Genomic DNA, 24,212 nt, shown 5'->3' with positions numbered 1-24,212 from the left:
GAAGTAAAAATTAAAATAATATATCGAGTATCAGAAATTACGACAATTACATTGTAAGCTGACATATCTATGTGAGCATTATAGGTATGGCAATATTTAATGTCGATCGTAAGAAAAAGGTTCGATTTGAATGGAACGACACTTACGACGATTGACATACATCCAATTCATATATTGCACTTTCACGGTGGTATTACTCCGATAATACTACGATATGGCGAACATAAAACGGAATACCGAAAAGTAGAGAAACGTAATAAAAAGAGGGAGCGAACTGAAGTAACTGAACCAACCAATGGATTGAAAGAAATGTAACTGGCGAGAAAGCATAAATGTGAAGAGATAATAAAAATCATACTACAATAAACATATTTTAACCCTTTTCAGGCATACTCATATACGTGTAGCTACTCGAGCATATCACCGTTCCAAGAAGACGTTTTATCGTCGAGAATTAGAAGCGCTGTGCAATGTAAAATGCAAACGTTAAAAGCTTTCGTGCCTTGCGCGCGCAGGGGTCAAAATAAAAAACCACTGAAGAATAATAAAGAGAATGTTAAAAATCTTTTATGAAAATATTTCTATAGACTTTATCCGATGTTTTACATTAACTCGCGAGCGAAGCTACTGTCTTTGTTTACATTATTATTCCTCTTTTGTCCTCTCTATTTTTCACGTTTTCCTTCGTTTTTTCTTTTTTAATGAAAATGAACATGGTGGTCACCTCGAGCCATGGAAAATAACAATATTTTAACATGTTGCGACCTTATGATTCGTTCTGCCATCTTCGATTCTCCTATTCGAATCGATGTATTTTACGGTGTTAAATTAACAAATATTTCAAAATATCATACGCAATAGAAAAAATAAATAATTATAAATTTACAAGATCTTTCAATTCATATATAAAAAGTGACATTTAACCAACTCGCATGTTGTATATTCAAGCGGCTCTAATAATTTCAAACTGATTTAAGCACTTCAAACTTTGCTGCAATTTAAACTACGTAACAACTTTGATTTTCGAGGAAAACTTTTCAAGCAACATCTCGTCATTATTAAAAACACCAAACTTACAAATCCTGTAACGTTTGTAGTGAAGCATTTATAAGGGCGCATTAGTAAATTGTTTTTACAAGATCAACAAGACATTCTGATCCTGTGAACTCTTTCATTAGCTGGGAAATTGTAATAGATTCCAATATATGAAAAATATATATATGTATGTATACATATAACGTGTCCCACACAACTAGACTGAGTTATCTCTCATTAGGCGAAGTTTAATGATCTGGAATGACGTATGATCTGACATACGCATTCATTTTAGAAGTCAAAACGTTTTGAAGTATCCCTAGTTAACTCTACCGCGATCTATCAATTCTTTGTGGCTGAATTTCGCAATTCAATTCGTTTCAAACAAAGAAAACAAAGAAACTTTTAAGAAAATTTGAAACAACGATTCCTTCTCACTTTCCTTAAACTTAAAAGAAATTCAGAACGATAGAAAGATACGGTCCGGTCGAAAATGACAGGAAAAACGCAGTAAGACTTGCTATACTATACTACATACTTTCACAAAAATTGAACATTATTTAACTTATTATTATTTCATCATTATTTTACCTCGTTCATTTAATATTTAGCACTTGGTACTTAGTACTTGAAGGAGGACTTATCATAGCAGATTTTGCTCGACGTAAACAACTTTTATAGCAATGTGAATAAGAAAAGACCAACACGATACTGGAAACGTGAAACGGAGTGTAGCGCGCATTCAACCACGTCGAAGGTGTAATTTACACGGCAAAACGGATTACTTGAGGGAGCCAAGAGGTTCGATGATTACGAACACCCATCAGCTTTACGTTTGACCAACGCAGAGTTGATGTTGCGGTCGTTTGTCAATCGCAACGGCGCACGATACGCGACGACATATTGAGCACGACCGCAAAGACAAAACCACTGGTTGGCGTCCTGACTAGACGTATCTGTATCGTTCGCTTCAGCATTAATCAAAAATTCACTTGGAACAGGTCGGTTAAGTATATCTACAATAGTAACGTTCAAGTTAGTATTTTGGAAAGTAAAACAAGTTCTACCTGCTGATTCAGATCTATCTACAATGGTTTACCAAAGTATTCGTGCACTTGTTTGACACCACTTCTGAACGTATTACGCGTGTCATACGGAATATTTTGGAATTTTAGCCAACTCTCATGACATATTATATTAGCGAAATATTAGACGATCCTGAAAATGTATACCAACGTTACAAGATCGACGTTACAGACGTAGCATATATTATATTTGACAGAGATCAAAAGAACATTTAAACGAGTAGCCATTCGGAATACGAATAAGTCTCGGTATTCAGTGGGTCCATCTGTTTAATACTTGTTATATGCTTAAGACCACTACTCACGTTGTATGTATTTTTCTAAATTTTTCTACACGTCACTACGGTACAGACGTGCATGTTCTATCATCATATATTTTCTGCGCTTTTTTTTTAAAGACAAGCTTGTAGTTACAATTCTTTTGTTTTTTTTTTTTTTTTTTTCTTCTTATTCAAGGAAACACTCGAAAAAATGACTATCGCAGCTGACTCGTCTACCAAATGGGTTAAATCGGAAAAATTCAGTACACGAGAGAGAAAAAATGTTTGAGTGAAGTTTGAAGTAGTATTAATTTTTAATACTCGTGTTTTAGATAAAATACTATTTTCTATGAGAGAGCGTTAAAATTTACGCTACGTACGTACTAATATATCGTATAAATGATAATGGAATTAGAGATCTTAGAAATCGAAGATTAGAAATTAATTTGGAATATTCACTGCGTAGAATGCTTCGTAGATTTATTTTATCAAGTACGAGTACTACTTGGCAAATAAATTGAAAAATTCCACGTAAACTTATGATTATGTATACATATATTATAAGGTTCCATAAAGTTATGATCCCTTCACATTTTGATAGCTGCAATTCTTTAAACTTGACGACGTATTGTATAGTTAAAGAGAATGTAATAAAAAAGTCATAGCCAAAGTCGGTCAAAGTGCCGTGTATAAGAGGAAAGCTGAACTCTTATGAAAAGGAAACAAAATGGTTGTTGGTATTCGCAGCGTTACTTTAGGAGACGGTACGTCGAGCTGTCGTAATATTCGACGGACACGTTGCTTTCGAGAATTGCACGACCAAACTTAACTTGGTTTGATGTGAAATTACACGCTATGCGTTCTTCTATACCTTCTGTTCTCGTAAATTGAAATCGACTTTTATAATTCTTCTACAAAGTAGAAGATCATACGATGGTACCTACTCATATCTTAATATAATCATAAATATTAAATAAAGAAGATTCTATCAAATATCTCTCGAATGTCCCTTTTTCAAACACAAAAGTTAATTAACTCATTGACAGTACAATAAGATAACAATGATTTGAAAATGAAATATTTAGAAAATCATCGTCTCCTTATCCTCCAAATTTCTTCTATTTTTCTCCTCAGATACAAAAAATATACATACTTTCGACTTTTTATAGGAAATAAATATTAATAATCGCGTTGCATATGACGAAAAAATTTGTAGTATTGTATTTGACAATATACCCAAGTCTTTCTCCTGCTACACTGTTAAAGAACTAATTCTTAATTTCAATATCTTCGTGTCGTCGTATTTCAATTTATAAAATCAATTACATTTAATTATCGAGAAGAACGCGTTCAGCTGATGGTAAGCTTTTGAGGAAAAATTCTTGATTAATATGAAATACGATTAAAATTCTAGAAAAGTACACCTTCTCTGTTACCCAATTCCCATTATAATATCTTCTTTCCATAATCTCTGAGATAAGATCCTATCGTACTCAATTATTCAAGTTATGCATATCAAACACCGACCATCCACTTACTTCATCATCCTACTTGCCTTATTATTTAAAGCACAAAGTTGAAGTATAACTTATTATTGTGAATGTAGCTGGCGACTCAAAGGCGGCGGATTTTCAAATATCCTGAGGATAGCCAGGAGAAACATCTTACCCGGTCAAAAGAGCTGTCACTGTAGTCGAGGATGGCTGTCGCGAAACTTCTTCGGGAGCGGAAGGAAACGAGTGGTCGAGAGATGAATCCAAAGTCAAGCCTGAAGAGAAACAGGCCTCAAGGGGCACTCCTAGAATATTTGACAACATGTGTCCCCGGACGATCGTCTGGGAGAAAAAGCCAACTAAAATATACGTGCTCGTAGGTATGGCGTACACATATGCACATCAGGGCAGGACGGTTCTTGGGATTTGCGAAGACAACCGACGAGACGCGGCATCACGCCGTTATAAATATCAAAGCGGGACAAGCTTTCGCCATTATCAACGTCATTTATCGTCGTCGCGGTACAAGCACGGTATAATAGATACGCCGTATGGATAATCCGTGTTAAGGCTGCTGATGCTACTAAATCTAGGATTTTCGTCCCTCCAGCGAGTTTAACTCGAAACGTTTTACAGGATCCTTTAAACGGTGAACAGAAACGTGTCTAATAATAGGGTGCTTCATATTTAAATGCTGCTGTCCGATGTCTCGGAATAACGTTCTTCGTGGATAACAGAATTTTAGAATCGCCGCTACTATTTGCAGCCATGTAGATAACGATGCTGGACAGTTATCCATTTTAAACTTACTATTAAAGTAACATTTTCGCAAATTATGCGAGATATATACACATGGTGAAGATTTTCGAAGGAATAGGCGTGGGTGATGCGAAGCATATGAACTCGAAATAATGTTAAAACCAGTCAGAATGCTATATAATGAAATCCATATGATATTATTACGATGATTATTATTCTGTTCGATTTTTTATCATTATCTGTAAAAATTCGTGTCAAATACGATTTAAATATCGCGAAAAAGTTTATTCACGCTGGCAACGCTAAGTACGGGCCACCAAACCTTTCATCCACTATATCTGTATCTATTTATATCTATATCATTATAACTCTATAATCATGAAGTGGATCCATCCTGTATCATCTCGACTGCGCGCTCCGGTGGAATTTACCGCAATTATGCGAAGCGTTTTCAAGGCCATATACGAATTTCGAAGCTCGCGTGGCTAATAAACTTCAATAGCCATACCACGACAAAAATCACAACGCACGTTCCTCTGATTAAACGAAATTTCCTTCTTCTCTCATTCTTCAAATGGTGTTTCCCTTCATAACATTAAGATCTGATAGAACGATAGAGCGTACGTTGTCAATGAATAAAAAGTAAGAGAGTTTGTAGCAAAAGGAACGTCGAAGACGACCTTAGCCCCTAAAAGGGACAAGTAATTAAAATAATCTGGGACAATGACCTAGCAATAATCTAGAGGTGAGATAAGGAAGATACGTGCTCATCGTGTAAGGTACGAGTTAAGTTTAAAATGTACTTGTAACGCTAGATCATTTTGTGGTGCATTGTGTGTGTAAGTGTAAAATTTGTTGAAAACAATGAATAGAATCGAGAGATGCAGCTTTAGGATAATTTAGAGTATCCACTTCACAGGATAAAGTTCTTGAAGGGAAATTTAATTTCAAACGAAGTAGCAAGTAACGAACAAAAGATTACATGCAAAAGCACAAATGAAAAGTACTGTGTGTTGATAGAAGCTCGATAGATTTACGAAATGCTCTACGATGCAATGAAATTCAAAATATGTAAACCTCAATCGATAGCCAAGAACTAAGTAACTAAGTAAATTACGTACTAATAACTTTAAACTAGACTTTGAACGTCGACTTGTCATGAAATGTTTATTATAGCACGCTGTTCAACACGTTTGCCACGCATATGTGACGCTTTAAACGTAATTTAGCTGGAAAATAAACAGACACGTAACTAATATGCTTAAAAGAATAAATCTGAAACGATTATTCTTTACAATAAACGATATATATTATACAGAAGTATAAGAAACAAAAGTGGCGGTCATTTTGCTTCAATCCACTATGGTAGAGTGCGTGTTTAATTAACAGAAATTACATTCGACGATTTCCATTTCTATTCATTTCAGTTGTTCCTCAATAATAAATAAAAATTGCACATAGTGTTTAACATATATTAACATGAAATGTGTGTGCGTGTGTGAAGAGATTAACTTGTTTACTGCAAACAATATGTAAGTGATGCAAAGATAACGGAATATTTATCAATGTATATTCAGTACAACAACATGAAACGCTTAAAGAGCTAAAAAAACTTGTAACGAGGCCGGGTAGCTACACAGGTACAAACATTGGACACGGTCTAAAGCGAAATTAGCTAAGTTCCGGGGTGGATAACGCAACACACTCGTGAGCTGGATATCAGAACTAAGCCGTTTTGTTCTACGTTGCACCACTGCGGTCGTATAAGCTGCCATACCACGCGTACACCCAGTATACCAACTTCCAAAGTGACTTACCCAAATTTACATTTAGTTCGTCGAGAAGCCAACGGAAGATCATGGTGTCCTTATCTGTCCTAACATGTAATATTTTTCCATTTCTCCTCTTTCTCTTCTTTCTCTTTGCCTTGACTTGTACGAGACCAATGGTAGGTGCAATGCGTTCCACAATAATGTTATGATTTTTCTAACACCACTCAAACCTATCGGAATATAAGATCCCTGTCATAAGCGAAGATCCCTGAAACAAAACACGATAAATACATATAGGACTGTAAGTCACATTTCAAAACTAATAAAAATTATCAAACGAAAAAAGAAAAGACAAAAAGAAAGACGATAGAAGACGCGATAATTGGTTTTTCAAATTTAAATATAAAGTAGCTGAGATAGAGGAGTGCGGCGACGTTCAACTAAATTAAAATTTCAGCTCGCATGCTAAAAATTAATGTTCTCCTTAAAAATGTAATTAAATACATTTCCCAGCTGAATCTCGAGGATTCGTTACGCTCGTAAGAGAAGTTTATAATTCAAGAACGTGCAATGAATTACTCATGAGAAGATGCGGAGGATTTGAATTTGTCATGAATCGGATTTTACCGCGCGTAAAGTGCTTAAAACTGGAATCTCTTTCGTATCATTTGATTCAATTTTATTATAGGTACGTTTCCTTCGACGTTCCGAGTTAGAAAATTCATAACAGCGTGTGCGTTGTCTGCCATCCACTAACTCCACCGTCGTACGCCTTATCTCGATCTATTTGAAGTTTCGCGGCTATTGGAATTGGAAATGAAATTTGGTAGACGTACAAATGGAGACTAACAGGCGCAATACGTGTTACACCACTGAACCGGTAGAAACGTACTGTGTGCTGGCATGGCAATCGATTTTAGAAACACCGATTTATGTTTACGGTCGTTCGAATACCTATAGACACTGAAGGCTCACTATGAAATGCGTGAAAAGCAACATTACTCTATCGACCACCTTGTTGACACAATTAACTCTTCAATTGCCCTGAATTTTTCGGTCCTCGAATTCTTATCTTTGAATCGCGATCTCGTTTTAATAAACCAAAAAACGCTTAATGTTTCAACGACGTCTCTATCAAAAGATTGCAACGAAAAATCGCGGATATCGATAACGATTATTCTATCTTTTCTTCAAACTTAAAGAAATTCTTAAAGATAGAAAAATAAGATAATTCAAAGAACTAAGAAGACTTTGTTATAGTTCATATTATTTATTATTACCTAGTTGCGGCAATAATTGAAGAAATAATAGTACAGAAACATTCCTCTATCATAATTCTAAAGATATATTAAAGATATGAACCTTGTAATAGAATTAACAGTGTACATACAATATAGAATAGTTGAATGATAGAAAAACCATTTAATTTGAATTTAGTGTACGTATTCTGAGAAGATAGAGAAGTTTATATAAAAGATATTGATTATTCGGAGTAAGTCTAAGAACTGGAAACATTGTAAAGAATAGAAATAAATAAAGTCTCTCGCTAATCTCCTTGATGAAGAAGAAATATTTCAATTCCCTCTCAAGCGTTCAATTCAGAACAAATATTTCACAATTGAAATAGACGAGCTTCGATTCTTTCGACTATTGAAACTCAATAAATATCAGTTGTATATGACTGACATTCTCCAGTCCTACGTCAAGAAGATCTTTAGAAATATCGAACGAGGTCATCTCTATTTTTGTATTTTATTTTGGAATGAAATATCGATATTTTTATAATTCAACAGGAAAGTCAGATACTACATATCCGCAGATATATCTTTTTCAAATGTTCAAGCTTCTCGCTGGATGTATGCCGAACGATTCGATTTATAAATCTATTGAAAATTACCAATTATTGTATTATTATCGCACTTCTAAAAGTATTTAATCGAGCGAATCGATTTTCGTAACGCGATAGAACTAAACGCAATATAGCGAAGATGCATTGTATTTTTTAAGAAATTTATAAACGCTAAACGATTATTAAATTAGTAATGCAGAAGATTAGGATTAGTAATCCTTAAGGCTGGTAATTTTATTATAGAGCCGTAAGAAAATTTAATCGGAATAAAACATGTAGCGAAAAATCGTGAATCTTCAGCATTTTGTCGTGATTTATCTTTAGGGCAATAAAAAACTTCTCTATATTTCCATCTAGCACGGGTATATGATGCATAGTGTTAATAACGTCCGTACTCTCGTTCATACTTGCGTGTGCAACATCCTACCCATCCGCCACCTCTGTCACAGTTTTTCCCTTTTCCTGTTCCGTTACTGTTTTCCATCTTTCTCTTCTCGTGTATTTTCTTTCGTTTGTTTCTCTCGTGTATTCGATTCCTCTCTCTCTCTTCCTCTAATCCTTTGTAACAGCGGCTCTCGAAGCTAAAAGTTAAAGAAATCAGAACACTTGTTCATAATTTTAAATAAGGATACATACTATAGATATTTATGTATTTTTAGCGTAAATGAATTTTTTTAAATATTGTGTATCACTGTACATGATATATCAATATGAGCGCTTCTTAAAATCAAGAGAAGTAGAAAATATAAAAATATTTGAGGACCACTGCTTTGCGTACAGCGTACTTCATCTTCGTTCTTTGTTCTTTAGTTCTGTTTCCGTTGCACTTTCTTTACTGTTGTCTTTTTCTCGTCTAGAGAATGTATTGTATTCAACGTATGGTACAGTTACTCGGGTTGAACTTTTAATATGTCTCGTTTCAAAGTTTCATTATCTATAACACGACAATCCTGTAGTACGTTTTTATCGATGTATTGCCTTTCTAGTTACGAACCGATATAATGAAATCAAGAATATAATATTACATTGTCACATATATTTCAGGAAAATTAATATAGTAATATTATTGCATATTGATTTAACATTATGATCTACCAAAATTGTAATAAAATATTAATCATGAAGAAATCACGAAGTACATGAAAATAATAAGTATTGCTGTACTTATTAATGAAAATTCCACAATATTCACGACATTAATTATAAGCAATTAATTACGTACAAATAATATATTTGCAATATCATTACGTTATAATAAAAAGAAGACTTCGAAATGAAGTTGGGTACTGGAAAATAAATACAGAATCAATTGCGCCTGGAGGTCATATCGTTTCATATTATGTACATGTACTACATACACATACATATATTACACGAGAAGCCCTACACCTATATGAGAGGAGAGACAGATACAATATTCTGTTGATACGAGGCATCAACGATGGCTCCGTTCAACCTGAACACGTATTCACTACTACAGAGGTTTATAATCCTAAATAGCTCGTGTTATCAGTTTTCCCTATTGCATGTTACAATATATTACATCTATGTTCCATTAGAATAATGGATTTGTAATATATAATAATAGTTCTCACATCGTATGTAATACGTTAACGTATAAACGTTAAAAATGTGCTAGAAATAAAATACGACGGAAACAAATATATTAATCGGATTCAGATGTAAACTTGTTGTGTAGACGAATATTTTATTCTGCTGTGAACGGTTTGAACTACTGTTTATATCCATATGCAAGCTACAAATAAAATCATTGTACTTATAATTACATACATATTTCCACGCAAAAGATGTTTTATTTTACATGTACACATATACGTAATAAATGTGTAATATCTACAGCGTCTCAAAATATATAAGGATAACTATAACCGATTTTAGAAGTTAAAACAAACGGTTGCATATATGGGTTATCTTCCACAGTAACTGAAATACATTACCTATGAGAACAAAACCTCGATGGTACTGCAATAGAGTTGCAAGTCTGTATTGTTTTGAATATTCTGTGGATATATTTCAATGAATTTCCATGAATTTCAGACAATTGTCACGTAAGATGATCATTTACTTTGACACATTTCACGATTGTAATACCTTTTTTTTTTTTTTTTTTTATCGTGGGGAAATCCTCATGGACACTCGGCGCTGCGTAGCAACGACCGTGTAGTGTCGGACTCTTACCGACTAAAACCCCACGGTTATCCCGACGTTCAGAGGTGCACCCGAGGTCTCTTGCGAATCACTACAGAGTGCAACCTCGTCGTCTATCTTCACGATTGTAATACCTGTAGTGCTATCTATTGTCACTTTATAACATTATAACGTCGAACATACAGGGATCTGGAAATTTTGGAGGGACTATAGCTAAATTCGAATCATCGATGACCTTGTCTGTGCTCTCAAGTATCGGAAAATATTACTGAAGTAAGGCGTTTCGATCGATTTCTTAGGTTTTATATTATTGTGACTGCAATCTGCAACACGATCCTGTCTGCAACTGAACTATTCCATTATGTAAATTTACATTTATCTAAATAACATTTTTCTATATCACATGAAATACTATATATTTACTTTAAATACATTGAATAAAATTATAATAGATTAATCTATATTCGTTACTTACGGTGATAAAGATGGAGAAAATGGCGCGAAATGCAGAAGTCTAATAATTCACGTTCGAATAAATAAAATCAGAGATTTATTTAACAGCACTGTGTTAAGTTTTATCTGAATAAACAGAACGCGTTCAAGCGGATTAGTTATAATCGTCGCGATGCATAAACTGTAGAAGGCATGAGGATCACTGACTTTTTTCGAGATCGGTATTTCAAAACGTGAGACACGAAATTCCATTTAATGTCATTTTTATTCCGTTATTCTTAGTCAATGTCTATACCTCGTCTCATCATCTGTGATGAAAGTACTGTATCAACTGTAGGTTAAATTGGAAACTAGTGTAACTACGCGAGTATTATTATTGATTACTAGTGAGACCTGGCTACTTGTGATGTTGCCAACTCGAAATGTTTTACCATCTGTCTATCTCGTAGCGAAAGGTTATGTCGGGAACTATTCGTAAGACAGTAGGCGCGATAGCTACTACCCTCTACAGTCAGGTATTCAAACGGGGGTGTGCAATTGAGTTGGTTTTTCGACGTCGACTGATCAGCTGTGCGGTTTAAGTTGGACTTTCCCCTTGTGGTGTGGTGTCGTGCACATTCAGACTTTCGTTCGATTGGCATAGATACGTCGGATTCGTGTATCGAGGATAGAATCGGAACGGTGTCATAAATACAGGGACGAAGTACGCGCTGGCGGCGATAAATCGGTAGTATTTTCTGGTGAAGGGGGGCAAGTGAGGCATGACGGGAACAGGTGACAATAGAGCTTCGCCATGTTAGATTTGACGAGATCACGAAACGTGCGCCGCTGCTGCTGCTGCTGCTGCTGCTGGTGTTAGTGGAGAGAGAGAGAATTTATTTTGTTTTCTCGACTCTCGTGCTACTTTCCTCAGCGGTGATCCAACTGAAAATCATCCAAGCTGGATAGGTTACCCGAGTATCTCCGCGATACCGTGGACTGGTTTATGGGGTAAGTGTTTTCGAGCGAAATTTTCACGTTCGGTCAACGATTTTCTCGATAACTCGAGAATCACCGGAGCCACGGAATAAAAGGTTAACCTCGACGTTCATTGATGGCCTAACCTCCCCGTCGAGGTTGACGCTCTCTCGCTCCGGTTTGTACTCCGTCGCATGTTTAGTAATCGTCTTGTCGTTTCCTTTTTTCTGAGAGAAAGTGAACTCTGCAATTTTTCGTTTCATCGTTTCATCGTGTCTCGCGTTTCTATGCATGAAAACCATCCAAAATTTCGTTCGGGAAAATAACGCGTGGATAGAACACCGTCGTTCGACCGCACAGTGTCTCCTCGTTCCGCTCGCCGTCGCTTTATATTCACGAAAATCGCTGACAGTGCCGATGACAGCGTCAATTATATTGTTCTTAGTTAGGTTACAAAGATGATCGGAATTTAGAATATTGATATTTTTATGTAAAAATGCGGTTTCAAGTGGCGACGTTAAAAATGTCCGTATGTGTTTGTCAAACGCTAACAATTCACGTTACGTTTATTGGATTTCTTATTTTTACCCTTTTATCGCTATACGTAAGAGAGTAACATGCACCAACTTACGAGAATTACGTAAACGTGAATTGCATGACATCCAAGGAAAAAAAGCTGAAAAACATGAAACGAATAACATTTTTTTTATGCAAAATCCATTAAACTTGACCGGGTCTGCAAATCTACTTACATTATCCTATTATTGTATTTCATTTTCTGCTGATGACACGCGTGACGTGTGCATTGTACCTGGCCGATATTTTCAAAAATGTTTTATCAGCGTTCAAGAAATGTGTTATTTAGAATAGAGTATAGAGTAGTTAAAACCGCAAAATAAGGTAGCTTCAGGTCTTTTCAATTTTAGGCTATTGTCTGTGTTAGCCATCCGTAGAAAATATCGAAATGATTTTATCTATTTTGTAAATTCAGAAATGGCGATGTGTCACGTTTTTACTGCGTTGTTACTACCTTTTTCCTCTTTAATTATATCGTAACACGTGTGAGTGTTATGCTTGTGTCGTGTTTGATACCGTTCTGTATTGGTGTCTGACGTATACCTAAGTTCATCCTCCAAGTAAAGTACGTAGTTTTCAAGTAATATAGCATACTCATTGTGTCAATAGTATAGATTTCCTCTATTACCATTCTGATTGTTGTATTAATAAAAACTCGAAAGATAAACGATTCAGAGTGCTGTATTTTGCTATAAAATTGGTACTTCAAGTTCCTTCGAAAAGGAAAATTTATATCAATGTTACCAACTTAAGAAATATCGACATATATGTTTGAACGAATGAAAAACACTCGATCATGACGAATCACTTGAATGTTCGAATCTTTTAGAATTACTTTATCAAATGTTCACGATACAAAAGTGCAGGCATATCGCTGTCGCGACGATAAAATTATCACGCGCCACTACCTTTTGCGATTTCTGCGTACGAATCATCGCTAAAGGAAAAAAGCACGATGTTGATAATTCGTGATATCGTCGAGTATGTACAATGGGTGACCGATTGTACAATGAGTATCGGCATCGACGCGCTAATTTCACGCGTCGACAACGCGCAAAGCGACTGTTAGCCATAGAAACGAGTCGTGAAATAGCGAACTGTGATATTCATAATCGCGTACGTGCGAATTACTCTTCTTTTTCGTCCCGCCAGGTGGACTCGAAGACGTAGAATAGGGCGTCGACTCGCGTGAGCTGATTTTCTCAGTGACGAGGTCGCTTTTAATGGTTTGCGGTTCATTTCATTCTTCCTTTTCTTTTTTTTTTTTTTTTTTTTTTTCTTCTCTTTTCCGTTTCCGTTCAACCTTCGTAGTGTGGTTGAAAACGTATGATTTTATCACGGCTTACAATGGAAGAAGCGAACAAAAAACAAAGGGGGGAACCAGAGACAGAGTACGTACAGATAGCGCTGTTCGTTTCAATTAGGTGCGCCGTTATTTTTGTGAACGCGTCCCCGAACGTTAATTTATCGTCTTATGGAAATGATTTGGCCCGAGCTTCGATCACTGCAGTCTACGTATCATGTAAAAATACAACGTGCCGCTTTTAGCCTATTGATACTTGTGGAAACGCGTATCTTTTATTGTTAATGGAACCTTTCTGTAAGTTATCGAGCTTGTAGATTATATATATGTATACAATGTCCCGGTAGAAATAGAACGATTGATTAACGAGATTATATTGTATATTCCTTGTGATCGATAGAAAGCTTAAGAAAATTCTTTTGGGATAACTGTTTTTGTGAAGAACTAAATATTTATTTATCGTGAAGGTATATCTCTAAACTATTTCTACACTATTATAAACTGTTTACTTGTTTGAAGGTTAGTTTTTCGAAATTTCAAGATTATATATATATACCTTTTGCGACGAAAACATGTCGAACAGCATATAATTACTAAATTCCATTACGTTTGTAGCAAAGATAGTAAAATTATTATTTATTGTACAATTGTATAATTTATATACTAAAAATATGTAGATTTTATGTAGAGAAAAGATATGTATTTCTAATAATACAAATATACAACTTCGACTGGTTCACTGTATATATATATATATACACATATGTATATTCTAATCCAATTTCTACCATTATATATTAAAGATTATAATATTCATAATAAACACCTACATATATTCTTTCACAAATTCACATTCAGAGGAAGCCATATTGAAATTTGCTCGGTATCACATAATGTACAGTCGGTGCACTGCATTTAATCAAAAGTTTCTTATTATTTTTCAAATATAGAGGCATAAAACCGTAATGTTGGAATTGAGATTTTCTTGCTGATCGTGTGGAAGAAAAGTAGAATTTCTGAAAAGTTCATTGTACGTAATGTAGGTATATGAATTATTTAATAAAAAATCGCGTGTGATCTTAAAAGCAATATTGAAATTGACATAAAGAATAACATTCGTAAATGATTATACACAATGATTATGCTATTTTATAAATAACCTATTTATGCAAAGAATCACATTACAAAGTAATTAACGACTAATTATCTATTAAAGAGATTTTTAATCGATAAAATTTTGCGGAAAATATTCCTAGATGTGTAGGACATATCGATAGTTATACGACTTATCGCCGTCAACAATGCTTCCATATTAATGCTTTGTTGGGTGTGTAATATGAAATAAATTATATTTATACCTGTGACTTATATTTATATAATGCATTTCGACAGCAATACATAGCCATTTATTTATTAGAAAAGAGTTCGAACGTGTAACGTTTCCCTTAAAGAGAACTGAATTTATAAGCTTATAAAGTGGCCGAAATAAATTTCATCGCTTTTTTAAAGAAACATGTAGCGAGGAAACAGGAGTAAAATCTACACATAATATAGTATCTTTTAAATATCAAATATTCTGATGTCTAATAGAATTCCATTCTTATCTTAATCTCAATTTCAATCCTGACTTTTAGCTACTTGGTATTTTCTCAATACTTTAGTTTAATTGATCCCATAAGTTCTATAGGGGGTTCAGCTTGGTCGATCGAAGAGTTGAGCGTTAAACTTTAGGACAATTGCATAATAAATATTCTTTCGTTATTTAAGTTTTTCCATTAAGCTCATTATCTCGATTGAACTTAGTTGTGTTTTACGTTTCTACTTTATGTCTACTTTTGAACAGATTTTCTTTTAAAAGGTTCAAAAATTACTTCTTATCTGAGATATCCATCGGTGAATACCAGTTCACCAACACAAATGCTAGATATATATCCCCATACCGTTACAGAACCTGCTCCCTGTTTCAAAGTTTAGTTTTATTAAACTTTTAGTTCTCGTGGTGCTTCGTTTGCTCTTCATCGCCCTATGCTTTTTCTATCCGAACCAAAAATGCCATGTTTGCTTTCATCCGCAAAAACAATATCCTTCCTTTGCGATAAACCCTTTAGAATATGTTACTCTTTTTATTTCTTATCTACTTTGTTTGTGTAATGAAATATGCTAACATAATATTCGTTTGTTTTCCAAGTACTCCAAGTATTATTTCGTGAAAGATCTTCGAAGCAAGAGCTATGAAATATTGGAAAGCAAATTTTTTTCAATAGTTTTCTGTTTATCAGTTTTTCCATTTCATCTTCAATTTCATATCTATAAACGTTCTGTTTATTCCGTTTATTCGACGTATATTTCTTATATCTTTCGACATCATCTATTACTTGTTTATACCCTTCCTCGTCCCTTAACAATTTTCTAGTTTTACAATAACTTTTACCCTTTCCTTTATAATAAATTACACACTACTTTTTATCAAAACTGAGACTCTTTTCTATTCGTAACATGTTAATCTTGCGTTATTAATGCTTCAAAGTATACCTTTATACTGACCTAGAATTATATTGTAGCAGCTCATGTTCACAACGAATACAAACAGCGCGTCAGTTTCTTAGAGAAGATAGATCGCAGAATGTAAGCATTCGAATATCATTTTTACGTGATACTTTTTATTTCAAATCTATTATTTTTGAAAGGAGGCGCAATTTAATTTTATCTTTATGGAAATGCACCGAATTTCGTGATCTACTTTTCCTAAAACTACGAGTCCAATTTCAATTCGATATTCTATCAATTGAATAAATAAGCAATTAAATAAATTGAATATTAATGGAACGTAATCTTTTTCACAAAGTCTTTAAGAAAAAAGTTCCACGATAAGTAACAAATTTTTCAAAACCTCATTATTAATCTTCTTTTTTCCTTTTTTCCTTTTTTTTTTCTTTTTCTTTTTTGGAGCTTCTAGAATCTTACGTTTTTTGAATCGTCTTGTTATTACGTAAACAAACAATTATATTGTTGGTTTCAAAGCACGAAAAATATCAATTTCAATTTCTGTCCGGTTCGTTATTATTATACGACTTTGCTATATCTCTAGCACCAACTGTACGTGTTTGCCATACTCTCAAAGCACTTGGATAGGACAGAGTGTGTGCTGCGCGCGACGAACATCACGGAAAGTGAGCGAGAACACCGTAGACCGTAGTGTGGTTGCTGGCTTGAAACCGAGCGGACCGATGAGTCACGCCGTTGTTTCGCGCCGCGATCAGCTTCCTCGGTGAATCACGCGGCGAGTTTGCTCGCCAAAACGGAGACACCGTAGCGTAGTGCTTCCTCGAGACGTCGTAACGTGCAACAATTTTTAAATACCATGGCAATTTTAGATTTCTGTTTAAAATTCCATGAAATCGTTGCCACACGAGTCGTCGTCTCTCACATACGATGAAACTTTTAACAAATTTTAGCACGCAGTATTTGCATTCAGTAACCGAATTTATAAACTTTTATCTCATCAACTTTAAAATCGTCTTACTATTCCATAAAAGATAAAATAAAAGTTAACTGGTATATTATTCCATACTTTTATTATATTCCATACTTACGTTAGTATTATATGCGGAATACGATTTTGTTTAAACACGACTTTTATTATTTGAAAATACGTTTTGATATCGAAGAGAAAATTTGAACGTTGAAATATACAACTAGAGAGTTAGAAAACTCTATGCATTTCTTTTACAAAGACTATTCCTCTTGAGCAATATTTTCTTCCGAAGAAAATAATAACAGCAAGTCATCTATAGATACAAGTTACTCTTTCTTCACTTTTAACATCGATTTCACGTTATCCAGCCTTTATTTTTAACACCATCCCTGGTAAGGGTTATAAAAATATCGCTTTAAATATTCGACTTGTTTCTTCACGAATCGTTTTACCCAGTATAATATCTTTTACATATTTCATAAAAGTTAGATTATTCAGAATTAACAATTCTATTTATAAATGGGCGGCGAACAAATTAGGCTCGGGTTGTTGAACGGTTCGCGAACGTGCTCGGAACGTAAAGTACCGCAATGTATATTGTATTCTTTAAATAAATCCGTGCCGGAACGTGTGTGTATAGACCGCGCAGATAAAACGGTTTTATCAACCACTTCGACGATAACACAGCTTTGGCGAACGAGTACGCGTTGTTGACGGATCCGCAAACAAACTTATCGCGTGATATCGTCTTATACGACGTGCCTCTGACAAAGAGATCCTTTCTACCTTCGCGCTACATATATTCAGCTTCGTGTTCCACGTTCTACGTGCAAGCTAAACGAACGTTAGAATTCATCATCTTTAACGTTGCGATATTTTACCGTGTTAAATGGTGAAAATTGGAGCACACGGTAGAGATGTTAGAAACGGAAGTTATGCATCTTGGTTGATCAAGGTCGACATTTTATACCTTGTACCGTTTTGTGCGCATTATGGCAGCTATGTTAGGATTTGCTAATTAGTACTTGCTGAACCGCCGGCTACATGTTGTGTACGATTTATCTCTTTCGTAGTCTCGAAGAGTCATCAAATAATTCCGATGTTATGTTGATTTTCCCAAGGCTTCCAGAAATCAGCGCCTTCCTCGAATAAGAAGTAGAGTCTCGACTGCTATCGTCGTTGTAAAAGTTGCTGATCTCATTTGCTGTCAATATTTTGTTTTATTCGTGTATTACGTCGGCCGACTCTCTACCTAAACCAGGCCACACACCTCGGGCAAGATGGCATTCAGATGTCTACACATCCTTACTATCTCAATAAGCTTAAGGACTTATCTTACATAAAACTCAGAAATTTTCTAGATAAGGTCCTTCAGACCAAACAAATATCTTCTTACCTAATTGTTCTCAAAAGTTTATTGTATACTACGGGTTGACACGGGGAAGTTAGTTTTTCTCAGACACGATGCTTCCCACTAGCAACTTTCTCTCGAGGGCGGTTAGGACCCTTCCTAGTCCACCAACCTTCTTATTATCCAATCAGAAGCAATACCTACTGCCCTCACTTTCCTAACCAAAATTGTCATCGACAAATCCGATGGTCCTGTGCGCTAGACACACCCATTACTAACTTTCCTCCGCCACAGCATCGTCACTGGACTGCACTTATTCTTCATCGTTAGAGTAGTCAACGCATCTTCACCGGGTTTCTACCCTTAGATCAATCACTTACTTAACTTGTACATACGCACCAGCGTAGCTAGCTTCTATATAAAGTTGTTGGAGTAAACATTAATTTATACGTGTTAATTCAGTGCATACTTAATTGAACCATGCCCATTATCTTAACAGAAATAAGGGGATCAAACAATTCGTGGTGTCGATTATCTAATCGTAACGGGAATTTACGACTCCCGTTGACGAGCTTTTTCGCGAACGCGTCTTTCCGCGAATGGCCGATTAAACACCGTGGCTATTTAACATTGGAAAGTCGCTTCCGATCGATATCAATTCTCGATTTAAGAAAGAGCAAACGAAAGGTCGCATTTTGCATATCTTCGTTATAAATTATTCTTTAAATTCACATTGAATGATGGAAGAGCCTCGTTAATTATATCAATAGCTAACCGCTTCGTGTTTCTGCAGACTGATCAATACCATTTTTTCGATGCTCGCGAATGGAAAGTGCTGATAATTTTCTTCTGCGAGCATCGTTCTTGAGATTGAGCTACAGACGCAGAACGCCGGAGAAAGTTTCTACTAGGTAAACAAAATAAACTGATATATTCTCGTCGACTATTACTATCATATTGTCGATCGCTTATTTTTAGATGGAAATATGTAGATTAGTCGATAATTGCTGCAATAATCGCTAATTACGCTACTATATTCAGACATTATTATAAAAGTATAAGGATAGGATATCAGTAGCTATAAAAACAGGAGAACCGTTAGTTTCAGTACGTTTATTGGTGAAAGTGATATTAGCATTCTTCATTTTTTTATCACTCCTTCCAAAGGATATGAACTCTTTACATGAACAGCTCATGTCGTGACTGTAATTTCAATATTTTTCAATATGCTGCTACAGGCTCCAATTTCAACTAGCGTGTACACGCGCAAAGATATGTTTGCTTAAACGAAAAGATATTTCATGGAGAATTTACTGAGATAAAAAGGCGGTAGAATTTTATAATTGCCAATATATTGGCCAAGGTTCCACGAAAGATAGGAAATAAAAATGATAGAAGAATTAATTAGTATCGTAGAAAGCTGCCATATAGAATTATGTATCGTTTTGAGATACAGTACACGCAATTAAACTTTTGTACATATTACAATCGGCTGCCGTGTGTACGAATTTGAACGTTTTCTTTGATAATTTAGATCAGTTGTGACAATTCATAGCAGCAAGTGTTTTAGCTCGTACAAAAGGAATTGTACGTGAAACGTTTGAGTGGAGCGTGTTTCGCGAAATGTGTTAAAGCGTTAATGCACAAAAAGGAAGAAACAGAAAGCGGCGGGAATCGTCGGTTCATCTTAATCCTGCAACAGACAGCGCTCCCCTAGGACGAATCGAGAGCACGTAACTGGGGACCGAGTGCCTGTCACATTTACGTGACATTCATCGGTGCTCTCGTTATCCTGCCGTTCATTTTTCACGATAATGTCGTCGGACGTTTGTTGGCAGCGACACTTGTGAATGAATAAATGTCGTGTGATTCACGGCCAGACACGAGCTCAAGTAATTGACACTGTTGAAAGTCCGGGATCCGCTCCTTTATACCCCTAGCTATGTGTTTCCATGTTTCAACGTGTGTTGTAATGAAATTTTCTCACAATTTTCACCGATCTTTAATCTTTCTTCTTTCTTTGCTCGTATCTTTGCTTCGAAAGCGATACGAAACAACAATATTTCGTTGATATACAATTTTGTAAATTTAGTGGCGTTCTTTATTTCTTTCACTCGTTGCAGATATTCTTGGGAAATATGCGCATAAAATCTCTGTAATTCTATATCATAATTAGAAACACATGATTCGATGGACTAAACTCTTGCTTCGCGTCTCTGACGCTCTACATTCTAATAGATTAATTGTCAAAAGTTCTCATTCTGTCCTCTCGGTCTGGTTCAAACATCAACTTGGCTCAGCCAACAAAAATTCTATCACTTCCGCTGTGATGTGGTGAAAACGAGTAAATATCAGACGATGACGTTGCGTAATGTTTGCCGCAAACTCAATTAGATTCTTGCCTTTATACGGAATCGAAATAAAAAGATTCGATTTAAGCTGCCCGCAGCAGACGGATTACATAATCCTCGAAATCGATATTAACCGTCCGCTATATCTTACTTTTCTTTTGGTTTTGTAAATTTAGCAGATTGGATACATATTTTAGATACAAGCACACTGATACGTGTAAAGGGAGAGAGAACGTCGAGCTTGTAAGTCAGAGGAAATCTAGCAATTGATACAGGATATGATTTCGAGGTGAAAGATTTCTTATTAGCATTGGGTAAAAAATTTAACAAAATATCAATCATTTGTGTTAGAATTTAATCTTGAAGTTAAGATTAATAACCTTTGGAAGACACAATGTTTCTGTTGAAATAATATTCAGTGATATTTATTAAACAGAAGCTACAGAACCTGATGTATATGAGTGAGTGATATAATTAACAACGTATACAAGAATTGTTGACCAATTACTTTCAAACTAGACGTAGGTAGTAATCCATGATCCCTTAAATACTTTGAACCCCACTCTCTATACAGTAATGAGTATGACCTGTGTAAGTGTCCTGTTGAAATGCCTGTGTGGGTGTTTGTGTTAAGGGTACTTATATCTATGCGTGAAATATCGTTGTATTCCAACAATTTGTATTCTACATTCTATTGTATTTACATCATATTCTATTTGTATTCTCAAACAGCAACATCTAAAAATATCCATTTCACATATTCAGCAGTAGTAGAACTATTTCTTCCTCGTCCTTCAAGTCGCGAAAGAAATTGTCACGAATACACGTCAATACGCGAGCGTGACTTAATCATCGATATATCGATATTTATCCCGTTGCTGGGAACGGGATAACCGAATTGGCCCCGGACGGTGCGTTTTGTCGGTTTTGTCCTCTCTTTCACCTTTCACTCTCTGCCAGCACGTTCATCGATGCCGCCGCGGCGCCGCAACGGTTTCACGTAATTCATTTGCTGAAATTTTCATCGATAACCGATATGTACCGTGAACTATATCTACTCTTTTCTATTTTTCCTATCTTTCTATCTTTTTTTCTTCCGTCATTCGGGACGAACCACTTTTCACGAGTTCTTTTCGCCCGACCATTTTTTAGTGCATTTTTCAGTGCATTTTTTCGGCATGGATTTTGTACGGATTTCGGTTAAATTGCAACCTTAATCTTTCTTTTCATTGAATCCTTTTATGTCCTTTCCGGAAATTCTTTCTTGTAACGATATTTTGTATTTAACCTATTGCGCGCCGAAATTATATTCTTCAAGGATCTTTAAAATTTGTGTCTTTGCTCACTTTTCACGCATTGCTGTTACATCTGCATAAATAACATCTGTGTAAATAACAGTATTAAAAAATGAAATAATGTCTTGTGATGCCGATATTATACACGATAAAAATGTGTATATACGAGCAACGCAACAAATGTTCGATGTAAACATAAACTCGTGCCGTGTCGGAATTCCTTTTTCGCATAAGTGGCAGACGAGCATAAAACACTTAGAGAGAAGTGGCCTCTTCTGGGCAAAAATCGTGCTTCTACATGGACAACGCATGGAATGCTTGAAGAGAATGCGCGCCAAAATCGCGTTACTAGGCGTGCTACACTTACAGGGTAGATATTTTTTACGGTGTTCTCGACGATTTTTCAACGGACACTTTCGTCAACGATACTTCACTCGAAGTTTCCTTTATGATTATTATCATAGTAAAAGCAAAAAACAAAAGAGAAGAAGTTATCTTTGCTCGTTCTATTAAAATATAAGATATATCCTTTTTTATTACGCCAACTGAATATTTCTGACATACATCGTAGGTTCAATTCACGATGAAATTAAAGATATTTGCGTGGTATATATCGTTATATATGTATGTAAATGCTATATAACCAGTATGGAAGTGGTCTTTCAAATGACGTGTAACAAAAATTTCACCTATCCTCTGGCTGAATACTCGCAAATTACGAGCTTGAAAACACGTCAATCTGAGAATTATACTAGCTGCCGCTCAATGAAGCATTAATGCCGTGAAACTAGAGACGAAAAGATATTTTTTGTATTCTATGTATTCTAATGTTGAAGCTAATAAATATTTATATTTATTAGAATATAATTTGACTTATACAGTAATTAAAATATATTTCATGAATATGTTTGCTCGACCGCTAAATTTCAAAATCGATATTTCTTTCTCGAAAACAGTCTTTTGCATCTTTTCCAAACAGTTTTTCTTCTCATAAAACTACCTTAATTTATATTCATATCATGGTAGGGTGTTACGAAACGTAATATCATGCATCGACTGGCCTTAACCTTTCGTATTTTGCAAGACACATGAACCAGTAAGAAGACACGTGAACCAGTTGCGCCCACTTCTTCCCGCTAAAGGTGCATCGACTATTGACAATGCACAAACATCCCTTTTCGTAAGCGTAAGGACACGTTAGTTCATTAGGAAATTACTGGAAGAATACTTATTTTATTTGGAACCTTAGATCGTAAGAAATAATACTTTTCTTCTTAACATATAATTTTTAATTCTCTATATATTCTAAATTTTTTATTTTCACGTCTCATTGTACCGAAGATTAAAATTTAGTTTCAAGAAGGTCTAAAACCTGTTTTCGCAAGAAGGCATTCTTCTTATTCAAATTTTATTTGTCTGAAAAAATGGATACGACGCACAGCAAGAGAACGACAAGAAATCGAAAATACAGTCTGCGTCATTTATCACAAAGCAAAATCCCTTGGAGTTGGCCGTGTCCCGAGTATCCGTAGACATGTATCCCTCTCACCATCGCCTTCCTCCGTTCCTCGACCTCATCTTCGTGGAATCGGCCCGTTCGTTCCGCCATCATCGTCCGTCCGCTGCATCACTCGCGACCCTGAAGAACAGGTACGCACGCTCCCGTGCCGCGCTGTACGAATGTTGAGGAGAAAGAACTTGTCCGGTTTCGTCCACTGCTAGCCTCTCCCGTAATTACATTACAACGAAAGGCGGAAACAGCCAAACGTCCACGCGTGTATATAATACATCTATGCGAAATAACGATAAAAAAGTTGAAAAGTGCGACAAAGACGAATATATAGTGTACGAACAGGGGGGAAGCCCCTTTGTGCCAAGCTATTCCCCGCCCCATTCCTCTCTAAAACACTCTTACACAAAGATATTTCACATCTACATATTCCTGCATCTTCATTCTGTTTCATCGGTAATGCACACCCATGCGCTGTCTTCTTTCCATCAGTCTTCCCAAAGTGTTATATGTTGTACG

General features: G+C 35.5%; 2 protein-coding genes across 5 annotated transcripts in view; one reads left to right on the top strand and one right to left on the bottom strand.

Annotated features, from left to right (window-relative positions):
* Positions 1 to 10,361, bottom strand: part of LOC139989853 (myelin expression factor 2-like) — a 91,168-nt gene extending 80,807 nt beyond the window's left edge. The window contains exons 1-3 of one of the 3 annotated variants that reach the window (XM_072008545.1): positions 9,032 to 10,361; positions 8,661 to 8,834; positions 6,450 to 6,672 (exon numbers count right to left, since the gene is read on the bottom strand). The gene's annotated coding sequence lies outside the window, so the exon portion shown is untranslated. Of the gene's footprint in view, positions 1 to 6,449; positions 6,673 to 8,648 lie in introns of all 3 variants that reach the window. The other 2 variants (XM_072008539.1, XM_072008530.1) reach the window with 2 other exon arrangements.
* Positions 10,362 to 11,433: 1,072 nt separating this feature from the next.
* Mob2 (MOB kinase activator 2) overlaps positions 11,434 to 24,212 on the top strand; it is a 65,434-nt gene continuing 52,655 nt past the window's right edge. The window contains exon 1 of one of the 2 annotated variants that reach the window (XM_072008178.1): positions 11,434 to 11,865. Coding sequence is in view for 1 of the 2 variants with exons in the window: in XM_072008205.1 (XP_071864306.1) it covers positions 11,861 to 11,865 (5 nt within the window). In the remaining variant the exon portion in view is untranslated. The remainder of the gene's footprint in view (positions 11,866 to 24,212) is intronic. The other variant, XM_072008205.1, reaches the window with a different exon arrangement.

This window comes from Bombus fervidus, chromosome 1, assembly GCF_041682495.2.
Source record: "Bombus fervidus isolate BK054 chromosome 1, iyBomFerv1, whole genome shotgun sequence".
In the NCBI taxonomy this organism is placed as follows: domain Eukaryota; kingdom Metazoa; phylum Arthropoda; class Insecta; order Hymenoptera; family Apidae; genus Bombus; species Bombus fervidus.
This window is presented reverse-complemented; position numbering and strand designations above follow the sequence as displayed.